Genomic DNA, 19,092 nt, shown 5'->3' with positions numbered 1-19,092 from the left:
AAAAGCAGAAGTCAGATTCTCGTAAATCAAATTAATTTAATTTGTGATATTTGCAGGTATCGTTCTTTGTAAATAGTTTTTAGTGCTCAAACTACAGGTTGAAACCTTTGTACCATTGTACTTTTAAAACACTGTAACACATATCCAAACCTAGTTTATACGCAACATTTAATAATAACAATCAGAAAACTGAAAAAAATAAGACATTAATAATAACATTGCAAAGGGCAGTATATTACCAGATGTTCTTTGCCAAGTATGTGGCATATTCTAAGATAAAGTCATTACGACAATGCATAAGTAAACCTCGAGCAGCTTTACAAGGTCACTGTGGTTGTAATCATGAAGTGCAGCATGCACATCCCCCCCATCTGGCATTTCTTAGTCCTTGATAGGCCTCTTATCGTCACAATACAGCAAAAAGAAAATGTATATGTTTCACTGTTAACAAAGGAAATTCAAAATACATTCTCAGACTCAAAAGCGTGTTGCAATTTTGCAGTTATTGCTAAAGAGAACGTGAACTTTCATAACGTCTTTCATCATGTCAGATCATGTCTTTTAGATTTTATAAAATGTTGATAAGCACTGCTCCTAAACTAAATCGTAAGAAATACACGATACATATAAAAGCATTTTGTTAAAAATTAAGTTGGTTTTCATAATTAAAGACTTTGCTGAAAACTGGTGCTGATAGACACTTTTGAAAATTTAGGATAACTACTGACCTTTATGCATAGTTCACCCAGAAATGGTTATTCTGCCATAATTCACTCAACCTTGTGTTGTTCAAACTGTATGACTTTCTATCTTTTGCAGAACATAGAAGTATATATTTAAAAAAATGTCCGTGTTTTTTTTCAGTCCATACAATGAAAGTCTGTGGGGTAGAATGTTGTTTTGGGCCCCACTGATGGACAAAACAACAGTAGAAACATTCTTTGAAATTTCATCTTTTGTGCTCCACATTAGTAAGAAAGTCATACAAGGTTGGAACAACATGAGGGTGAGTAAATGATGACAGAATTTTCATTTTTGTGTGCACTATCCCTTTAAAATACACATCAGTCTGCATATTAAATATAGTAACTTAAATGTATATAAATAACAATAAACAATATACAAGTAAATGTGTAACAGAAGATAATTTAAACTAAACATACCTGTGCTAATAGGCAAACAAAAGCAAACACAAACGTGTTGCAACATTCCTGTTACATTTTGCAACAAATGTTTTTGCTTCCTGTCTTTGAGGCCCATTTCTAGAACATACGTTGATGACATATTAGCAGGTCCTTGAAATTTCAGCAGATTTCCAAAGAATTGAAACATCCATCATTTTTAAGAGTGTCCACATTCCGCCCCTTGCATGTTCATTTATTAAATATATTTGGCTAGTTTGATTATATTTTCATCAACTGATAAGAGCGAATTATCATTAATAATGCTTAAATCCATTCTGAAGAGTTCCATTAGTCACTACTGATACTTTCCTTGACCTCAAGAGGCAGTGTGTCAAAAAGATGATCCTCCACGGAGAGGAGGTTTTTCCGAAGAAGGTGACACTGGCCAAGCTGAAATGGAAGGCAATCTAAGCAGTTCCCTTTGAGCTCAAGTTGGGACAGCTGAACTAACTGCCCAATGGACTCTGGGATGGAGGTGATGCTGTTATGACCCACCAATAAAACCTTCAGTTTGGAACATTTAAACAGTTGATTAGGCAGAACTTCTACCTTGTTCCCTGTGATAGCAAAATGTTGAAGGTTGTGAAGGTGTCCAACCTCCACTGGTATACTTGAGATAGAGTTGTTGCTGAGGTCAATGTGCCTCAGTTTGGGCAGATGAAACAAAGCTGGAGGAAGGGTCTCCAGTTTATTGTGACAGATAATGAGGGACTCCAGACTCTTTACTAGGCCTATCGATGGTGGAATGGCATTGATCTTGTTGTACCACAGCTTGAGGCACACCAATCTTCTTAGGTGCTGAAAGCTGATGATTTCCTCAATGGTCCGGATATTGTTATTCTTCAAATCCAGTTCTTGCAAGTTAGCCAAGCTAAAGATGGCATGGGGGATCCTCTCCAAATCACAGTTCTGGAGATCCAAATCCACTAGGCTGGTCATCTTCTTGAGACTGTTCAGTACCAGTAATTTAGTCCCATCATTGTGAATCACCAGTTTGACGAGATGTGGCGACAGTTCTGTTAGATTTGTGGGTATTTTGTTAAGATTGCTTTTGAGATACAATGTCCGCAAGTGTCTCAGATCTCTCAGTGACTCCAAACCAATCATCTTGTTGTGTTCAGAGTTCAGGTTCCCCATCAGGTTCAGTTCCTTGAGGCTCCTCAAAAGATAAATCCACGTTGGGATTTCTGCAACATCAGTAAACTTAATGTGAAGGCATCGCAGATGGTCGCGGAGAAAAGTGAAAGCGGATTGTTCGACTTTAGCAGGGCAGTTATATAGATGTAGTTCCCGTAGGTTGGTCATCTGAGAAACTTTGGCTGAAATTCTGACCTCAGGAATAAGCTCTAACTTGAGGACTTCCAGATCGGTGAGGTCAAATACTGCATTAGGGAGTCCTGACAGCATAAAGAGGTGAAGTTCTTGTTCATCTTGAGCATTGGATGTCACATGCTGACGTAGTTTTTCAAACGTCCACTCGTGGTTAAGGCTAATTTCTCGTAGTTTGTTCTCACTGACCTCGGAGAGAAATACACCAAATCGCTTGGAGTACAGCTGATCATATTGGTCGACCATGTGTAGGAGAAAGGCAAAGTCATTCTTGACATCAGGAATATCACTAAAGCTACTTTCCTCTCTGACTTTTTCAAAAGAGTACTCCTTAAGAGGTCTCCTGAAGAGCCAGTAGAGTGTATACAAACACACCAGTCCATAGAGACATATCATAGCCATGAAGGTGAAGAGAAGTTTCCTTAACATGAATGCCATGTTGTGCGTGCAAATGAATCTATCATACCCGGTCAAACTTTCGATTTTAGGATGGCATATATGGCAGAAACTGATATGTGCGGCAAATGTTGACGTATAGCTCAAAATCAAAATGATCTTCAGTGCTTTTATTGCTGTCTGAGCCACATAGAGTTTGTAGATGAAGTCGCTGTCTTCGATGTGAGCTCGAAATTTTCGCACTTTCTCAAAAAGAGCCTTGGCCTGTTCTCCATCTTTTTTGTCTAAGGTGGTCAGGCTGGGAGCTTCTGCAATGAGCTTTTCGGTAGGAAACTGTACCGTTGGAGTTTCCATTAAAGGAGTAGACTGACTGCTGTCCTCTGAGGATACATGTTTTTTGTAAACCGCACCGCTTGTGAACCTTTGCTTGTTTTCCTCAGAATCTTCACAAGCGGTTTCGGACAAAGCTTTCGTGGTCCATGGCGATTCAAAGCACCGTCCCAAAATGGAAACAAAGTGTTCAATCTTTGAGCTGGTCTTTGGGTATTTGAACCAAAAATTGCTGCTTACCATCAGCATTATGGTGTGTATGAGGGCAAGGTAAGGAAAGTATTTGTTATACCATGGTAGGGCATCATGGTAGCACATTTGGTTGACAAAAATATACTGCTGATAGTCCAGGTTTGTTTTACGTCCTCTGGGTTCAGGTTGAGACTTCGTACCCTCTCCTTTCAAGGGGGTAGATTGAGTGTTAAGAAGTTCATGTGCAACGCTGTCAGGAAGGTCTTTAGTGGGTGTAGGTGTGGGTGCAGTCGCCAGAAGTGATGTGGAACATTCTGGTAGATTTTGTGCTTCCTTAGGGTTTGTGCTTTCCTCAAGAATGGGAAGACATGCCACTTGGTCTTTGGATAACTGCATAGTCCCAGAAAAGATGGCTAACATCAACATTATCACCCCAATATAATCCATGAACACATCCCACCATGGTTTCAGAATACGGTAGGTTGGCTGGATGTCATTAAGGGAGGCAACTTCAGTGAGACTAAACATCCCTGTAATAAAGAGCAGTGCAGTCAGTGCATGTTTGAACAGAACTAATTTGAGTCTTTAACTTCATGTCTCAAATGTTAATGATGTACACATTTGAAAGTCTTGGGTGTTTACTCCCAGATAAAATAAACAAATACCATATTTTAAAGAGTAGATTTAGGCTACATTTAGTCATTTAGCAGATTCTTTAATTGAAAGCGACTTATGTACAAACGTGTAGGCTATATAAATGAGTGAGTTAACCAGAGTGCATGTACCGACTGTGCAGTTAACACTATTCGTCAAATACCTGCTAGCCACATGTGGCTTCAAGTTACAACATGAAAGGTCCGAACCATCTCAAGAGTGTGTAATGTTTGAAATGGCACTTCACTGCAACGTCTTACATGTTCGTGTGGCATGAAAAACACGTGTCCATAAACTTTGGATATGTTTTCTGATTCCAGGTTAAAACATTTTTAGCAGCCAATGTGGTATTAATATCCCAATTCTGTTTTTAAACGTACTCCTAGTGGCATGCACACAATTCGAGCGCAGCTTTATTTGTTGTCTGCTATTTTCTCAGACTGTTGCCTGAGAAATAGAGTCTGGAAACACATGACAGCTGTTAATCATTAGAATGGTCTGTGTTAACTATTTAAGGATTTTAAAAAATATACAAGCTAAGCCCATTATTCTGACTTCAACATAGCTGGTCATTCCATAAAATGAGTGCCTTATGTGCCTTTATTTTGAAGGCATAATGAACTTTTCAGGACAATTTCAGGCTTCCTCCCTCACTTAAATTCATATTTGTTACATTTGTCAGTAGTCTAGGGCGATCTTTAAAAAAAAAAAAATAGAGAAAACTAGGCTATGTTTTAATGAAATGTCAGTTAAATTCTCCGTCTAAGGAACACCTTGTAGTGTCATGACAGCAAAAGGACAAATGGCTAATTTAACTACAAAACTGACAACCATGTTACTATTTTTAAGTAATTAATTCATTATTTTTAAACTTTTTTAAATAACCTTTTCAGAATGGAAATGGACCAATTTAATCGATGACCCAGTAAATGGAAAACGTTTCCAGGTTGTTCAAATGGTTAATATCAGGCTAATGATACGTCTTAAAATAGAAATATTCATATTCGTATTTGCAGTAATACGATGTCAGGATCTACATATAAGGTAGATCGAGTCTAAAACGCTAAGTGAACTAACATAACCTGCAACCCCAGGGAATCATATATTTCTAGGAAGCAAGAAGAAATAAGCCTCAAAGACCCAGATAGTAAAGCGGTCTACTTACTGTCTCTGCTGGTGTTTTCACTGGGATAGAAGAGCACGCACTGTTATCGTTGTCATATTGCTGTAGACGCTAGATTTGACAAAAGTTGACGTTGAGCAGGAAACGGACTACAAAAGTCAAATACACAATCGCCACCAAACAATCTTCTTTCAGCATAGTAATATAATGTCCGTCAAGGACTGCACACTCTGTCCACAGAAGTCTGAACACGGCGAGAGGTTCAAAATATGCTATTCTTTGTCCGACTTGCTCCGACTTGTAGTTCAGCAGTCAAAATGACGAAGTTGTTCCGCTCGTCAACTGCGTATCTCATTGGACGCCTGGACGGTGACTGCGTAGCGTTTATGAACCCACCGGATAAGGTGAATTATCACCAAAAAGCCCTTTAGCCCAGAAGACGCGCCCTGTACAAAAAGCAGTGTCTTACATAAAGGTTTATTTTCAATTATAAGTGGAGTCTGTGAAATATTACAATTCTGACAGCCATAACCATTTAATAATTGAGACTAACCCCGTGAGCTCATTCTTCTTCTTTTTTCTTCGTCCTTTCTTTTATGAGGAAACTAGGACCCAGTGCAGCATTGTTTGGCTGGCACAGGGTGCAGGAAATGTCTTGGTAACTAAAATCAACCCACCCTAAATCTTTTTTTTTTTTTTTTTTCAAGTTTCAGCTAGTTTGTAAGAGGAACATAGTTTTAGTTTGTCTGGCTGAATCATGAACACGCTTGTTTTTCTTCCTCTTCTGTCATTTATTTTTTCCGCCCAGTGTTTTGGATGCTTTTAATCATTATTTTTCATAAAATAACATGGTGTTTAATATATTTATGGCATGCACATTTATTTTCATGAACAGAAGCCCAAGGCAATGAGGAATGACATACAGATTTCTATTCTTTATGCAAGTTCAGCAAATTTAGTTTTACACATGCACTTGCCATAAAAGTGTCACCACCTGTTTATCAGTGTATTTGCTTCTTTTAGTGCTGTTGAATGTCATTAGAAAGATGATCCCTTTAGAGAGATATGAGTGTTCTCACCATGGATGGTTTATAATTGGGCCCAACCCTTGGTTTTCGAGAGCACAACAAATGGAATTAAACCCATAATAACTTTGTTTGACACATCTGCATCATTAAGCTAAATGATTCATGAATTTAGGGATGGTATATAATTCTCAAATAGGAGTTTTAAAGGCCTCGCCAGTAAACAGCAGAAACGTGACCAATTGTTTTAAAATGAGACAAATCACATGCATTTTCCACTGTAGAAAAAAAAAAAGAAGCCATGTGCAATTCTGCACCTGTGTTATGTTTCAGTCCATACAATGTAGTTTATTATTCTGTACTATTTAAGAACACATTTGAGTTAAAATTACACAATTAGAGGCAAATTGTAGGCCAGACTCAAGCATGTCGGTTGGGCTATAATTTATGAAATTTTAACTAGGCCTATATTTTAGATTGTGTGTGTGTGTGTGTGTGTTAAACCTTAAAAGTCTAACCTTCTTCTGGGACTGTCACTTCAAAAAATATGGGTAGTTTATGCATACTATTTCCATGAATATTTTTCACTAGTTCGTTTTAGATTAACTTTAAACTTTTACAAACCTAATTTTAATACAAAGAATTTTATTTGAGGAACATAGCTAATCAAATGTGAAATGTTAAAGGGATGGTTCAATTTGATCAATACTTACTCACTCTCAAGTTGTTCCAAACCGGTATTCTTCTTCTGTTGAACACAAAAGAAGATATTTTGAAGAATGTTGGTAACCAGACTGTTGACTGTGGCCACTGATTTCCATAGTAGGAAAAAAATACTATAGTCAATGTTTCAATTGTCTGGTTATACACATTCTTCAAAATATCTTCTTTTGTGTTCAACAGAAGGTTTGGAGCTTTTACAGGTTTGGAACAACATAAAGGTGAGTAAATTATGACAACATTTTCCTTTTTGGGTGTACTATCCCTTTTACATGATCAAGACACCTTAATTGAATTCCTGGAATGTCAGATGAAGATGCTACTTTATCTGAAAATATTACAAATTGAATTCCTGCATTTTAAGGTTCAAATTGCCCATTTGAAACTTTAAATTGTTAAATTGCCACATGTTGTTGACATGAAAAATTTGCCGAATCATAAATTCGCAAGTTTGTCACTTGTGGCTCTCCGTTCCGCCGTTGTACACGTGACTTAGAAAACCTATAAATAGGGGTAGCCGGCGTCCATTGTGTTCACCATAGAGTCACTGCCGTGGACAACAGATACTAACAGTATGGCGTCAACGAGCCGGTTAGTTACATTTCTGCTAGTTTTGTTCCTCCTTGATATCAATTGTAAACGTATGGCACAGATGACCTTTGAATCTTTCCGGTGCGGGCCTCTATAGGCTTTTTGTCGAAGTTTGTTGTCATCGTGACGTGATGCGTATAAAGGAGGTCTTGGGAAATGAACACTGTCATTTTCTGCTAGCGCATGTTGGCTAGCCGTTCGCATCTCATGAAATAAGACAAAATGAAGGCAGCAAGTGATTTTGAAAGACTAGCCGTCTGAGTTGTTATTTTAAATCTGTGTGGAAGGTTGAGATATCTGTCCAAATCGAACCGAATAACAGTCGACTCGTCACAGAGCTAACAGCGCTAACTACACGTACATTAAGTAACAAGAGGGACACTTGAAAACTCAGGAAGTGATGCCGATTGATTATTTATCCAATAAATAATGCTTTTTATCTGCGCTAACTCATGTCTGGGTTGTAGAGGCTAACGTTACAACATCTGCTGTAAAACAAGCCTCCCTTTAGTCCACTGTTATTTTTATTTTTTTAATTTGAACAGCTGGAAGATTATATTTTGCTATTCTTTAATAATAAATGAAGACGTTATTGTGTAGTTGTAGAGTTAAACTATGGTAAACACTCAAAACTGATTTTTTTTTTGTTTGATATTTTATAGATCTACAAATAATAGAACAAACCCTTAACTGGGCATATGGCATATTCAATAATATTAGTAGTAATAATAATAATTTCAAACAATATATTGGAATAAGTCTGGTTTGCAGTATTTAGAATTGCATATGTACTCTGTGGTTCTGCTATGTTTGAAAAAATGATGCCGCAAGAACTATCTCTAATTAATCTATATAATTAAAAAATAATTTTAAATTTTTTATGCACCTGCTTTAGAAGAATGTTTGGGCATCTTCCTGTACTGTTTACTGTATCCTAATCCACAGACAAACAATTGTTTTCTCGCGTCAACAGAGTTCATGTAGATTTTTCCTGACCTTTGGAATCTTGTCTGTTTCAGTGGAGACTCTCTTCCCAAGGTGCAATGCCCCAATCACCCCGATGCACAGCTGGTGGAGGACTACAGGGCAGGAGACATGATCTGCCCTGAATGTGGCCTTGTAGTAGGTATGAGTTTCCACCTGAATATTAGAGCTTTGAGTGGATGTGGATTTCATCGCTGACTTAAACAATAAGACAATAAGCGTGCATTTCCTTTCATTTGCAGGTGACCGTGTAATTGATGTAGGGTCAGAATGGAGAACGTTCACCAATGAGAAAGCAACTAAAGACCCGTCTCGTGTTGGTGACGCCCAGAACCCTCTCCTCAATGGAGGTGACCTCACCACCATGATCAGCAAAGTAAGGAACTTGTCTACCTATTGATTTTGTGGTTTGGTGTTCTCGTCATGGTTTTTTAAATATATTTTCCTTGTGCTATTTCAGGGAACAGGTGCAGCGAGCTTTGATGAGTTTGGAAATTCCAAGTACCAGAATCGGAGAACCATGAGTAGCTCTGATCGAGCCATGCTGAATGCCTTCAAAGAGATCAGCACCATGGCCGACAGGATCAATCTCCCCAGAAACATCATCGTGAGTGTTCCAGCCTACTGTTATTGAATTAGAGGGTAACGTAATTATGCAAATAATGTAATTATGCACAACACGGAAGGAGCCTCAACCAAACTAAAGAATTATGAACAATAAACCTGAATAACTACATCTTAATTATGCAACCTATTTATTTCTGTCACATTTATATATTTTATATTATATTTTATAAATCAAAACTTGAGTGGTTAACTTTACATTTGTTGTTTATAAGCTGCTTTGTACATAACACCTTTAAAATGATTGAAATACTTGAAATGATTTGAAATATTTGCAAAATTATTAATTTCCATTCACTATAGACTTGCTCTCTGGTCACTGATCTTTATATATAGATATATTCTTTTAGATATGATATATTATAAATTAATGTTCCTTTCCACCATGTTACACATTGACACGCTCCTTATGATGTCGGCAACTCGTGTATCATCTAGAATTCTGAGTTTCCCCACTTGTAAATAACACTCACGCTGCGTCCGAAATCACATACTCTGAGTAGGTACTACATTTGATTTTGAATTTACTTCGCGGCTGTTAAAAAAAATATGTATTTGTATATAGTAGGGCTGGGCGATATGGCCCAAAAAATAATATCTCTGTATTTTTTGGTTAAATGGCGATATACAATATATATCTCCGTACTTTCTATGTTTCTCTATTTTGATAAAGAAAATATGCCCAATGATATCCTACAAACAATGTTGATATTGAAGGAAATGTAGGCTATGCAATATATTATGTGCGAAAAGGTGGTTAAAATCACATTACATTCTAACATTGTAACATTACAATCCAAAAACAAAAATAATGCTTTTTTTTTTTTTTTTTGACTAAAGGCTAAAATAAAAATGAAAATAAAAACAAAAGCACAAACTAATTATATTAGCCTGCATATTATTACCCCTTTATAATGGTCACTTTCATAAAAATATACTTACTTTTAGGTTTAAAATTCCACATATGGCACATTTGTTGTCTCCAACAAATATTTGAGCAATATGTATATTTTAGTCAGAATTATTGCGCTACTATTCTATTGTGCTCCGTCTGCGTGGCATGCATCCGCACGGCGGCATTCATTCACGGAAGCTTGAATTTTAGCGGAGATTCACTTGTAGAAGGCTCGCCCTCTCCTGACAGTGAAATGGACATATTTGTTTGACTTTCTAACATTTACAGATGGAGAATATAACTTTGAAATGTAAGTTAAGCACTGAGGAAAGCGCAAGTATTTATCTGTCAGTCAGCAACAGTATCTGTCAGAGCATCTGACAGGGCAAGCTGCTTTAAACTTGTTAACTGTATCTTACCAGTTATTTTGAAGCCATTAATATAAGCCTGTGTCATGTTTAGGACAAATTGTACTATGTACTTTCACTGCAGCAGCTCACACTGCGTCCTCCGCTATTTTTCAGATGTGCTCGTATCAAACTACTATTGATATAAACGGTATTGCCTCATTCTATATCGTTTCTAAAAAATATATCGATATAGTTCAAATTCGATATACCGCCCAGCCCTACTATATAGTATGAATATGAGTAGTATGGATGAAATTCGGACGTACTAGATCGGCCATGTTGTTACTGTAACCTGGCGTACCAGCGTCAGTTGCGCCGCTTCACTTCCATTCATAAATCCCCTCCAGTTGCCTCATGGGATAGTAAAGTGGTCATCGAATGCGCACTTCGGTATCTCGGCAGAAGTAGTAGGTCATCCAGGGACTTTTCGCCTACTGTTTTTTGAATACTATGTGTTCGGACATACTACTCTTTTGGCGTACTGTTTTTCGCATACTATATAGTAAGTATTACGATTTCGGACGCAGTGTCAGTGAAGTGGCCCTGTTTAAAAATGGTTTTCTCTGTTACAGGACCGAACAAACAACTTGTTCAAACAGGTTTACGAACAGAAAAGTCTGAAAGGCAGAAGTAATGATGCGATCGCTTCAGCCTGCCTTTACATAGCGTGCAGACAGGAGGGTGTCCCTAGAACATTTAAAGGTAAAACCTGCATTTTTTTTTGTGGTTACACTTTATTTTAAGGTGTCATTGTTACAGTGTAATTATATATTTAAGTACTGTGTAATATTATTTAACACCATGTACTTACTATAGTTTTAGGGTAGGATTAGGGTTTGGTTGAGGGTTAGTTGCATGTAATTATGCCTTATTTACTGTTATTACTATGGTAAGTACATGTAAAATATGTAACAAGGACACTGTAAAATAAAGTGTTACCTTTTTTTTTTATGATGTTGGTGATGGATAGACTAATTTATTGAGCTTTTGACATGAAATCATCATATTAAGTATATAATTCTTCTCTGCGTTAAAACATTTGCTCCAATCCCATTTTAATATGCAGAGACAACTATAAGTGAGCCATTTGTAGGTTAATTCTGCTGAAAAGTGTTAACACTGTGGTTTTGTAACTCCATTTGGTGATGCAGAAATTGAGTACTTTACCTTTAGGATTATGCTATTAGCTCAAAATATTATGCTTGATGAAGATATTTAGCTATTAATATTTAAGCAGGTCTTGATATACAAGTTTGTTTAATAATTCATATCTCACTCCACCCCAGAAATCTGTGCCGTGTCTCGGATCTCTAAGAAGGAGATTGGCCGTTGCTTCAAGCTTATCCTGAAGGCTCTTGAGACGAGTGTGGACCTCATTACAACCGGCGACTTCATGTCACGTTTCTGCTCCAACTTGGGCTTGCCCAAACAGGTGCAAATGGCGGCCACTTACATCGCCAGGAAGGCTGTGGAGCTGGACTTGGTTCCGGGGCGCAGTCCAATCTCAGTGGCAGCCGCAGCCATCTATATGGCCTCGCAAGCGTCTGCTGAGAAGAAGACACAGAAAGGTAAGACAAAACAATCCACTCGCATATCGTGATAATCAAAAACAAATTGTTGTTTGTGTCCTTGATATTTGAAGTTATTTTTCTCTCACGCAGAGATCGGGGACATTGCTGGAGTGGCAGACGTCACCATCCGTCAGTCTTACCGTCTCATTTACCCCCGTGCTGCCGACCTCTTTCCTCCCGACTTCAAATTCGACACACCTGTGGATAAACTGCCTCAACTGTAAACACCCATGTGCCCCACTCACCGCTCTTTGTACTTGCAGAATTGTTGCCCTTTTCTCTTTGAAATTTGCTGTGAAGGCACAAGCCTTTTGAAAAGACAACAGCAGGGATTCGGCAAAGTGCAGAAGACACATTCCAAGATTAAACACAATTACAGGCTGTACTTTCATTTGTGTGTATATAAATTGTACATATGTCCAAGTGGGAATTTGATTGGTGGTTCCAACTGGGCATATTTCTTACTGTAACATTTTCTTTTCTAGGAAATTATTTTGTTAGCTTGTTTGCATTATATTTAGTAACTTAAATAATGAATGCTTTTCAGAAAAGCATGGTGAACATCTTGGAAACCCCAAAATCAGGTTTACAAATACCTTGAGATTTGAAAGTGCAACTCACAAATGGTTTTATTTCCCTCTTTTTTTATTATAAGAGGGGAACGGTATGAAGTGGAAGTTTCTGTTTGTGTGTTTCTGTACTCACAGTTCAGTTATTATAAAGGTTTTCATGAAACACCAGAGAATCCTTTTTGAAGTGACAAATCATTTCATTAGGTCTACAAATTGTCCAGAAAGAGGCTCAAAACGTACATAATAAACATTTAATTTTTGCATTTGGGATGGCTGACAGTTTCAGCAAAACCTGTTATTTACACCATTGTCAAGTCAAACTTCACAACTGTACCATTGAAACATTTCCTTTGCATCATGCTTAGACATAAGTAGTGGGTAGAAAACCTTTGTACAGTCCATTTTCCCCCCACAATCTAGATAAAACATGAATATATTAGACAAAAATTAGTGCTTCCAGCTTGATAGTGTTCATGTAGTGTGGCCTATAACACACCAGACTTCAAACTAGTATCTACCCCTCCATTTGGATACACCTATGAAGCTTCAGGTGCATGTTTGAACATCTAGGGTTATTAGTATATTCATGTTGATATTTAGTGTCTAACACGGATTCCAGTCTGTCATGACTCATGTCCATCATTTATGAGTTTTTTTTTTTGTGAACAAAAGCCTATGAAATGTAAGAATTTCAGTAGGGAACAACTAGTGCTAACTCAACAAATGAGGTAATGTGATTGCCTATTACACGCACACACTACCATTCAAAAGTTTGTGGTCGGTAAGATTTTTTTAAATGTTTTTGAAAGAAGTCTCTTACGCTCACCGAAGCTGCATTTATTTGATAAAAATACAGTAAAACTGTATTTTGAAATATTACAAGTTAAATAAGTTTTCTATTTCAATACACTTTAAAATGCAATGTATTCCTGTGATGGCAAAACTGAATATTCAGCAGTCTTCAGTGCTATGTATATTATTACTGACCCCACACTTTTGAACGCTAGTGTAAATCCACTGACAGCTTAAGTCTGGTTAAAAAACAATAACATGATGCTTAAACTTGACAAAAATAACTTAATGAATGAAAGAAGATACATTTCCTGTTTCAGAGCACTATGACATGTACATATATATACGACTAAAGTTGTTATTATGGTAGTTATCATTTGCAGTTTTCATTGTAACTAGAATCATAATGCACTAATACTGTGCTGTACTGTAGGGAAGAGTATTGCATAAAAATGGCTAGATGTTTTGGTAATGGTGGCAAATTGTACATTCACTGGATATCAGATACCTATTATCTCGGTCTATGGCTTTAAAATACTTTTAAATAATTAACATTGACATTTGACAGACTTTTTTAACCAGTCACATTGTAAATGCTTCAAATACAAAAATATCAAAATCAAGGCTCATCCTTCTCAGTGTAACTGATGAAATTCTGTGGCCTACTGACTTCCACAACACTAGGGGGTGCCAGTAAGGCACCTGATCACATGGTTCTCATGAGCTGTGGTTAGTTGTCAGTATAGTTAAAAACTATACTGGTCAGTTCATGTTTTTCTCAATCAGTGCTTAGGTCCAATCATCTCTGATGAAATGTCAAAACAGAAAAGAGGTTGTGGTATTCCTAAAATAACACTGAAAACAAAATGGGGATATCAGCAAATGGTCTGATTCACATTATCTGCATCTGTGTGTGTAGAGGGAGGGATGCCGACACACGGCTAACACCAGTCTGCAATATAGTCAAAGTCTACAAACAGGTCCTGCTCGTCCTGGTTTAAGTGCCGGGGTTCTCTGGGCGGTGTCAGCACTGGATCCTCTGAGGTAAATTCATCGTCAAAGTTACTAACGTCACTGGAACCTTGGATTATGGGTACAAATGGCGGCTTCACTTTCTTTGCTAATAGTCCATCCCAGTCAATATTCTGGAAAAAATGAGGTACAAATAATATTTATATTCAGAGAGAGAGAGAGAGAGAGAGATTGAAACAGTATATATAGCCAGATGTTTCAGAACTTACCCTGAAGAACAGATGTTTCTTCACATCCTGTGCGTCGCGTTCACCAGCTCCAAGTCGTCGCTCTGGATTCCTTCTTAATAACTGTGTACAAAGTGAAAAAGTATTGATAACGAGACTGATACTCCTACAAAATGTGTCTACACTTAGTAAATCCACACTGGTAAAGCTGCTCCTGGTACCAACCCTTCTCATAACGGAGATGGCCTCCGTTGAGAGGAATCTTGGGTAGCGAACCTCATCATTTACAATGCTGTCAAACACCTCTTCTTCATCATCACCGGGAAATGGAGACTACGGAAACATGAATCCACTTAGTCATACAGAATGCCTAAAAGAAAAAAACTAAATCTACAGATGACCAATGATTGATATTGATTTCACTTTCACACTTATACATTTGCTTGAGTGTGAACATTATTTTGTTGGTTGTCTTCTTGTCTGGTTTGTTTTCATGTGTCAAGTAGTGTCACAACGTCATACGCCTTGAGCAGAATGATGGTTAAGAGGTACGCTACCGTTTAAAAGTTTGGGGTCAGTAAGATTATATTTTTATACTTTAATTCAGGAAAGACACATTCAATTGTTCAAAAGTGACAGTAAAGACACTTATAAAATTACAAAAGATTTCCATTTCAAATGAATGATTTTCTTTTGAACTTTCTAGTCATCAAAGAATCCTAAAATGACCAAAGAACAGATTTCACAAAAATATTATTAAGCAACACAAATGTTTTCAACGTTGATAATTATAAGAAATGTTTCTTGAGCACCAAATCAGCATATTAGAATATTTTCTAAATGTGAATATTTTCATGCGACTGAAGACTGGAGAGAAGATTTTAAAATATATTGAATTATAAAACATTATTACAATTTAAAAACTATTTCACAATATTACTTTTTTGTTTTGTTTTTTAAAGGAACACTCCACCGTTTTTTGAATTAGGGCTTATTCACCTTCTTTCCTACATTTAGATAGGTGGGCAAATGCATTTTTGTCTCAGTGCATGGATTGTTTTAGTTTGACAGGGTCGGCGCGAGCTTAGCTTAGCATAATGAATGGAATCCTTTGTTGCCAGCTAGCATGTCCTGAGTAAAAGTGATAAAAAAAAATAAAAAAAACCCCACCTAATTACTTCTTGTGGCCTGCGTATTCACAACGAGTACAAATAGCGATGCAGATTAACACTAGGCGATTTCCTAGGCAGATATTGACTTGGGACTATATTAGGGGGAAGCACAGGCGAAGCACTGCTGCTTGGGCGCAGAGATATCACGCAACACATGAAATCCCACAACTTGTGAATACAGGTATAATATGGGTCGATCTATACATGCATCATGTTTAAAATAATCACTTACTCTGTGGACAGCTGTCCATTTGGTCCATTCGGCGTGGGGCCACTTTTACTCAGGACATGCTAGCTGGCAACAAAGGATTCCATTCATTATGCTAAGCTAAGCTCGCGCCGACCCTGTCAAACTAAAACAATCCATGCACTGAGACAAAAATGCATTTGCCCACCTATCTAAATGTAGGAAAGAAGGTGAATAAGCCCTATTTAAAAAAACGGTGGAGTGTTCCTTTAAATAAATGCAATTTCAAAGCATTCAAAAATCTTGCAGACCCCTATCTTTTACACAATAGTATATTTGGAGAGATGTACAAGTAGATGAGCTCTGACCTCCCCGACAAGCATCTCAAAAATGAGCACGCCGAGCCCCCACCAGTCCACTGCACGCGTGTAGGATGTTTCGGTTAACACTTCAGGAGCCAGAAATTCTGGAGTGCCACAGAAAGTGCTCGTTCTGTCCCGGTAACCCATCCCTAACACAGAAAGAGGTAGAACATGTGCATCTGGTGCTTGTACAGAGGGCAACACAAACACAAACATACCCTTACCTTCTTTGCAAAGACCAAAGTCAGCAATCTTGACAAATCCCTCTGTGTCAAGCAGTAAGTTATCCAACTTCAGATCTCTGAAGAATAAATGTATTAATCCTCAAATAAATAAATGAAAAACAAACATTCTTGTCAAAATTTTAATAGTTAATAGCCCCGATGTACTAGTGGTGAAGTTCTTTTTCATTCTTTACTTGGAGGTAAAAAGAAAGTGACCATACATCCTAAGTGCATACTATTTAATACGTCATCGCCACAAACCAATGGTTTTTAAAGGTGTTTAGCAGCTGGAGTGAACTTTTCTGGATCGCTTTGGCAAGCTGTTTCAAACTACAGAAACAAACTTTGTTTTGACCTGATTTTGTTTGAAATGGCGTCATACCAGTTTTGAAGTATATCGGACCATAAGTACAGAGCACCACCAATTTTTCCACATACCTGTATACAATCCTGTGCTCATGTAAAAACTGCAACCCCAGGACGACGCAAGCTGCATAAAACCTGCAACAATCAAGAACAACAGAAGATGTAGTGCTGATAAAGGCTTGATTACAAGCATCTTAAAAAGCACGACTTCTGTGTCACTCACGTGGCCCGTGGCTCTGAAAACACATCGGCGTGAATGTGCATCATGAGGTCTCCTCCTGCCGCATACTCCATCACAAAACACACATGCTCCTTGGTCTGGAAACACGCAAAAAGATTGACCAGGAACGGGTGCCGCACGCTGTTCACAGTCTCGAATATCCTCTTCTCACACATCAAACTGGGAAAATAGGAAACAAGACAGGATCAGATAAGCTAGTAGTTGATATATGTTGCTCACAAATGATTATACATAAAACTTTGAAAAAAAGTTTTACCTTTCAACCTCATCACGGGCAACAATATCTCCTTTCTTAAGGGCCTTGATGGCAAACATTTCACCTGTAATACTGTATTCTGCTAGTAACACCTAAGGGAACAGGGAAAGTGATACAGATGTAAGATGTTTTCATTTTCTGTGAATTGTGTTTGCCTTTCACCGCCACTATTTTGGGTATTTGTCAGGGAACCAAAATGTGTTGCTAAGGGGATTCTGGGTGACTATGATCTGTCACAGAAAATAAATCCTGGAAAGCCTGATCACTTACTAAAAAGGTTAATAGCAAAAAAAAAGGTTTTTTTTTTTTTTTTTTTTTTAATTCAGCTATTCATGTTATGGACAATAACTGATAAATGGTCCATATTAAATAAATAAATAAATATTGTTAATTTAACAGTGTTATTAATTTATTCGTTCTTTTTTAAGATTAACAAAGTCGTCTCTTAAAACCCATTTCTTTTCCTTGGCTTTCAATTCACTGTGAGCTTCTGTCATAAATGTGTGGTTTGCCCTGTGTTTCTTCATTTTTTGTGTTGTTCAGCACTTTGGTCAGCTGTGCTTGCTGTTTTTAAATGTGCTATATAAATGAAACAAACTTGAAACTTGAAGTGAGTGTAAGATGACGACAAAGACATTCTAAAAACAGAGGAAAAGAGCATGCACAAAAAAATGCCAAAGTATAGTAAATATCCAATAGTACTATTGCCTTAATCACCACTAAATAATAAGACAACTTTAAGCATGAACACCCTCGTACCTTTCCAAAATGTCCCCGTCCTAACACTGCAACACATTTGAAGTCTTTAAGACTGAAATGAAACTGTTCTTCCTCTTCTTCTTCTTCCCTAAAACAACAAAAGACCTTCAGTCAAGTGTATATTTGTTAATACAAGAAAAACATACGAATTATAAAAAGTTCACCTTATTTCTGTGTTCTTTTGAAAAGTTATGAGCTGTAATGCTGACGGTTGAGTCTCACGTTCCACGACTTCCTCAAGGTCAGACTGAACAATGATGCTATTCCTGTCAATTCGGTAGTCAAATGCGGTCAAAGTGTCCTGTAAAAGAAAAAAGACATTCTGTTTATACAAGATGAGACTGGATCTTTATGTTAATAAAAGTAACGATGAAGGGATTTCCTATTCCTTTCAAATGCAAGGGGGCAGATGAGAGACTGAACATGAATTATATGTCTGCTTCAGATCTTTATCCTCAGAGTCTTTTAACTGTGCTTTCAAGGAAACAGATGGCATCAATTCAGATGCCTGGGCGGCTTATCTCTACAACAACCACATGATAGCGTGTGATGTTACCTGTTCTCGCTCTTTGTTGGGGATCTGGTCCTCAGGCAGGACTTCTCTTATACTAACAGGAGAGTAAGGCTTTGGTGTAGCGTCTTTGTCAAAGTCCAGTTTTGCCACTATTGGGTCACTAGAGAGGCCAGACAAATGCAAACAGACACATAAAAGCACCACCTAGACAAAAGTGACTTGTTTACCAGTGTTAGTGTGAATTGTATGTTCATACCTCCTCAGAGCAGGGGTTCCTGGGAGACTGCTATGTCCAGTCTCAGCAGCCAGCTCGGCCACTTGAGGACTAAATGAGTTATTGGGAGAGGGAATGGCCCTCTTCACCAGCCGGCCCCATGTACCGATGCTCATCTGAGGGGCCCGCAGAAACGTTCTCCCTAC

The 19,092-nt window shown here is 37.7% G+C and overlaps 3 protein-coding genes across 4 annotated transcripts in view; 1 reads left to right on the top strand and 2 right to left on the bottom strand.

Annotated features, from left to right (window-relative positions):
- Window positions 1-16: 16 nt before the first annotated feature.
- On the bottom strand, window positions 17-5,446 carry lrrc8da (leucine rich repeat containing 8 VRAC subunit Da). Its single transcript, XM_084411410.1, has 2 exons — window positions 5,251-5,446; window positions 17-3,961 (listed from the first exon to the last, which is right to left on the bottom strand). Exon 2 carries the CDS (start codon window positions 3,957-3,959, stop codon window positions 1,473-1,475), a length of 2,487 nt encoding a protein of 828 aa, XP_084267536.1. The 5' UTR covers window positions 3,960-3,961; window positions 5,251-5,446; the 3' UTR covers window positions 17-1,472.
- A 1,975-nt stretch (window positions 5,447-7,421) lies between these two features.
- Window positions 7,422-12,863, top strand: gtf2b (general transcription factor IIB). Its single transcript, XM_084412537.1, has 7 exons — window positions 7,422-7,544; window positions 8,564-8,670; window positions 8,771-8,904; window positions 8,989-9,135; window positions 11,030-11,159; window positions 11,744-12,025; window positions 12,119-12,863. Exons 1-7 carry the CDS (start codon window positions 7,528-7,530, stop codon window positions 12,250-12,252), a joined length of 951 nt encoding a protein of 316 aa, XP_084268663.1. The 5' UTR covers window positions 7,422-7,527; the 3' UTR covers window positions 12,253-12,863.
- The window catches only part of pkn2a (protein kinase N2a), a 27,294-nt gene continuing 21,039 nt past the window's right edge, over window positions 12,838-19,092 (bottom strand). For both annotated transcript variants that reach the window (XM_084412536.1, XM_084412535.1), the window contains exons 11-22: window positions 18,929-19,088; window positions 18,715-18,832; window positions 18,323-18,459; window positions 18,159-18,246; window positions 17,400-17,491; window positions 17,126-17,302; window positions 16,975-17,037; window positions 16,537-16,613; window positions 16,319-16,461; window positions 14,817-14,924; window positions 14,634-14,714; window positions 12,838-14,537 (exon numbers count right to left, since the gene is read on the bottom strand). In XM_084412536.1, the coding sequence (XP_084268662.1) occupies window positions 14,334-14,537; window positions 14,634-14,714; window positions 14,817-14,924; window positions 16,319-16,461; window positions 16,537-16,613; window positions 16,975-17,037; window positions 17,126-17,302; window positions 17,400-17,491; window positions 18,159-18,246; window positions 18,323-18,459; window positions 18,715-18,832; window positions 18,929-19,088 (1,448 nt within the window). In that variant the 3' untranslated portion in view covers window positions 12,838-14,333. The remainder of the gene's footprint in view (window positions 14,538-14,633; window positions 14,715-14,816; window positions 14,925-16,318; window positions 16,462-16,536; window positions 16,614-16,974; window positions 17,038-17,125; window positions 17,303-17,399; window positions 17,492-18,158; window positions 18,247-18,322; window positions 18,460-18,714; window positions 18,833-18,928; window positions 19,089-19,092) is intronic.

The sequence above is a fragment of the Rutilus rutilus genome (genome assembly GCF_951802725.1).
Source record: "Rutilus rutilus genome assembly, chromosome: 6".
Lineage (NCBI taxonomy): Eukaryota > Metazoa > Chordata > Actinopteri > Cypriniformes > Leuciscidae > Rutilus > Rutilus rutilus.
This window is presented reverse-complemented; position numbering and strand designations above follow the sequence as displayed.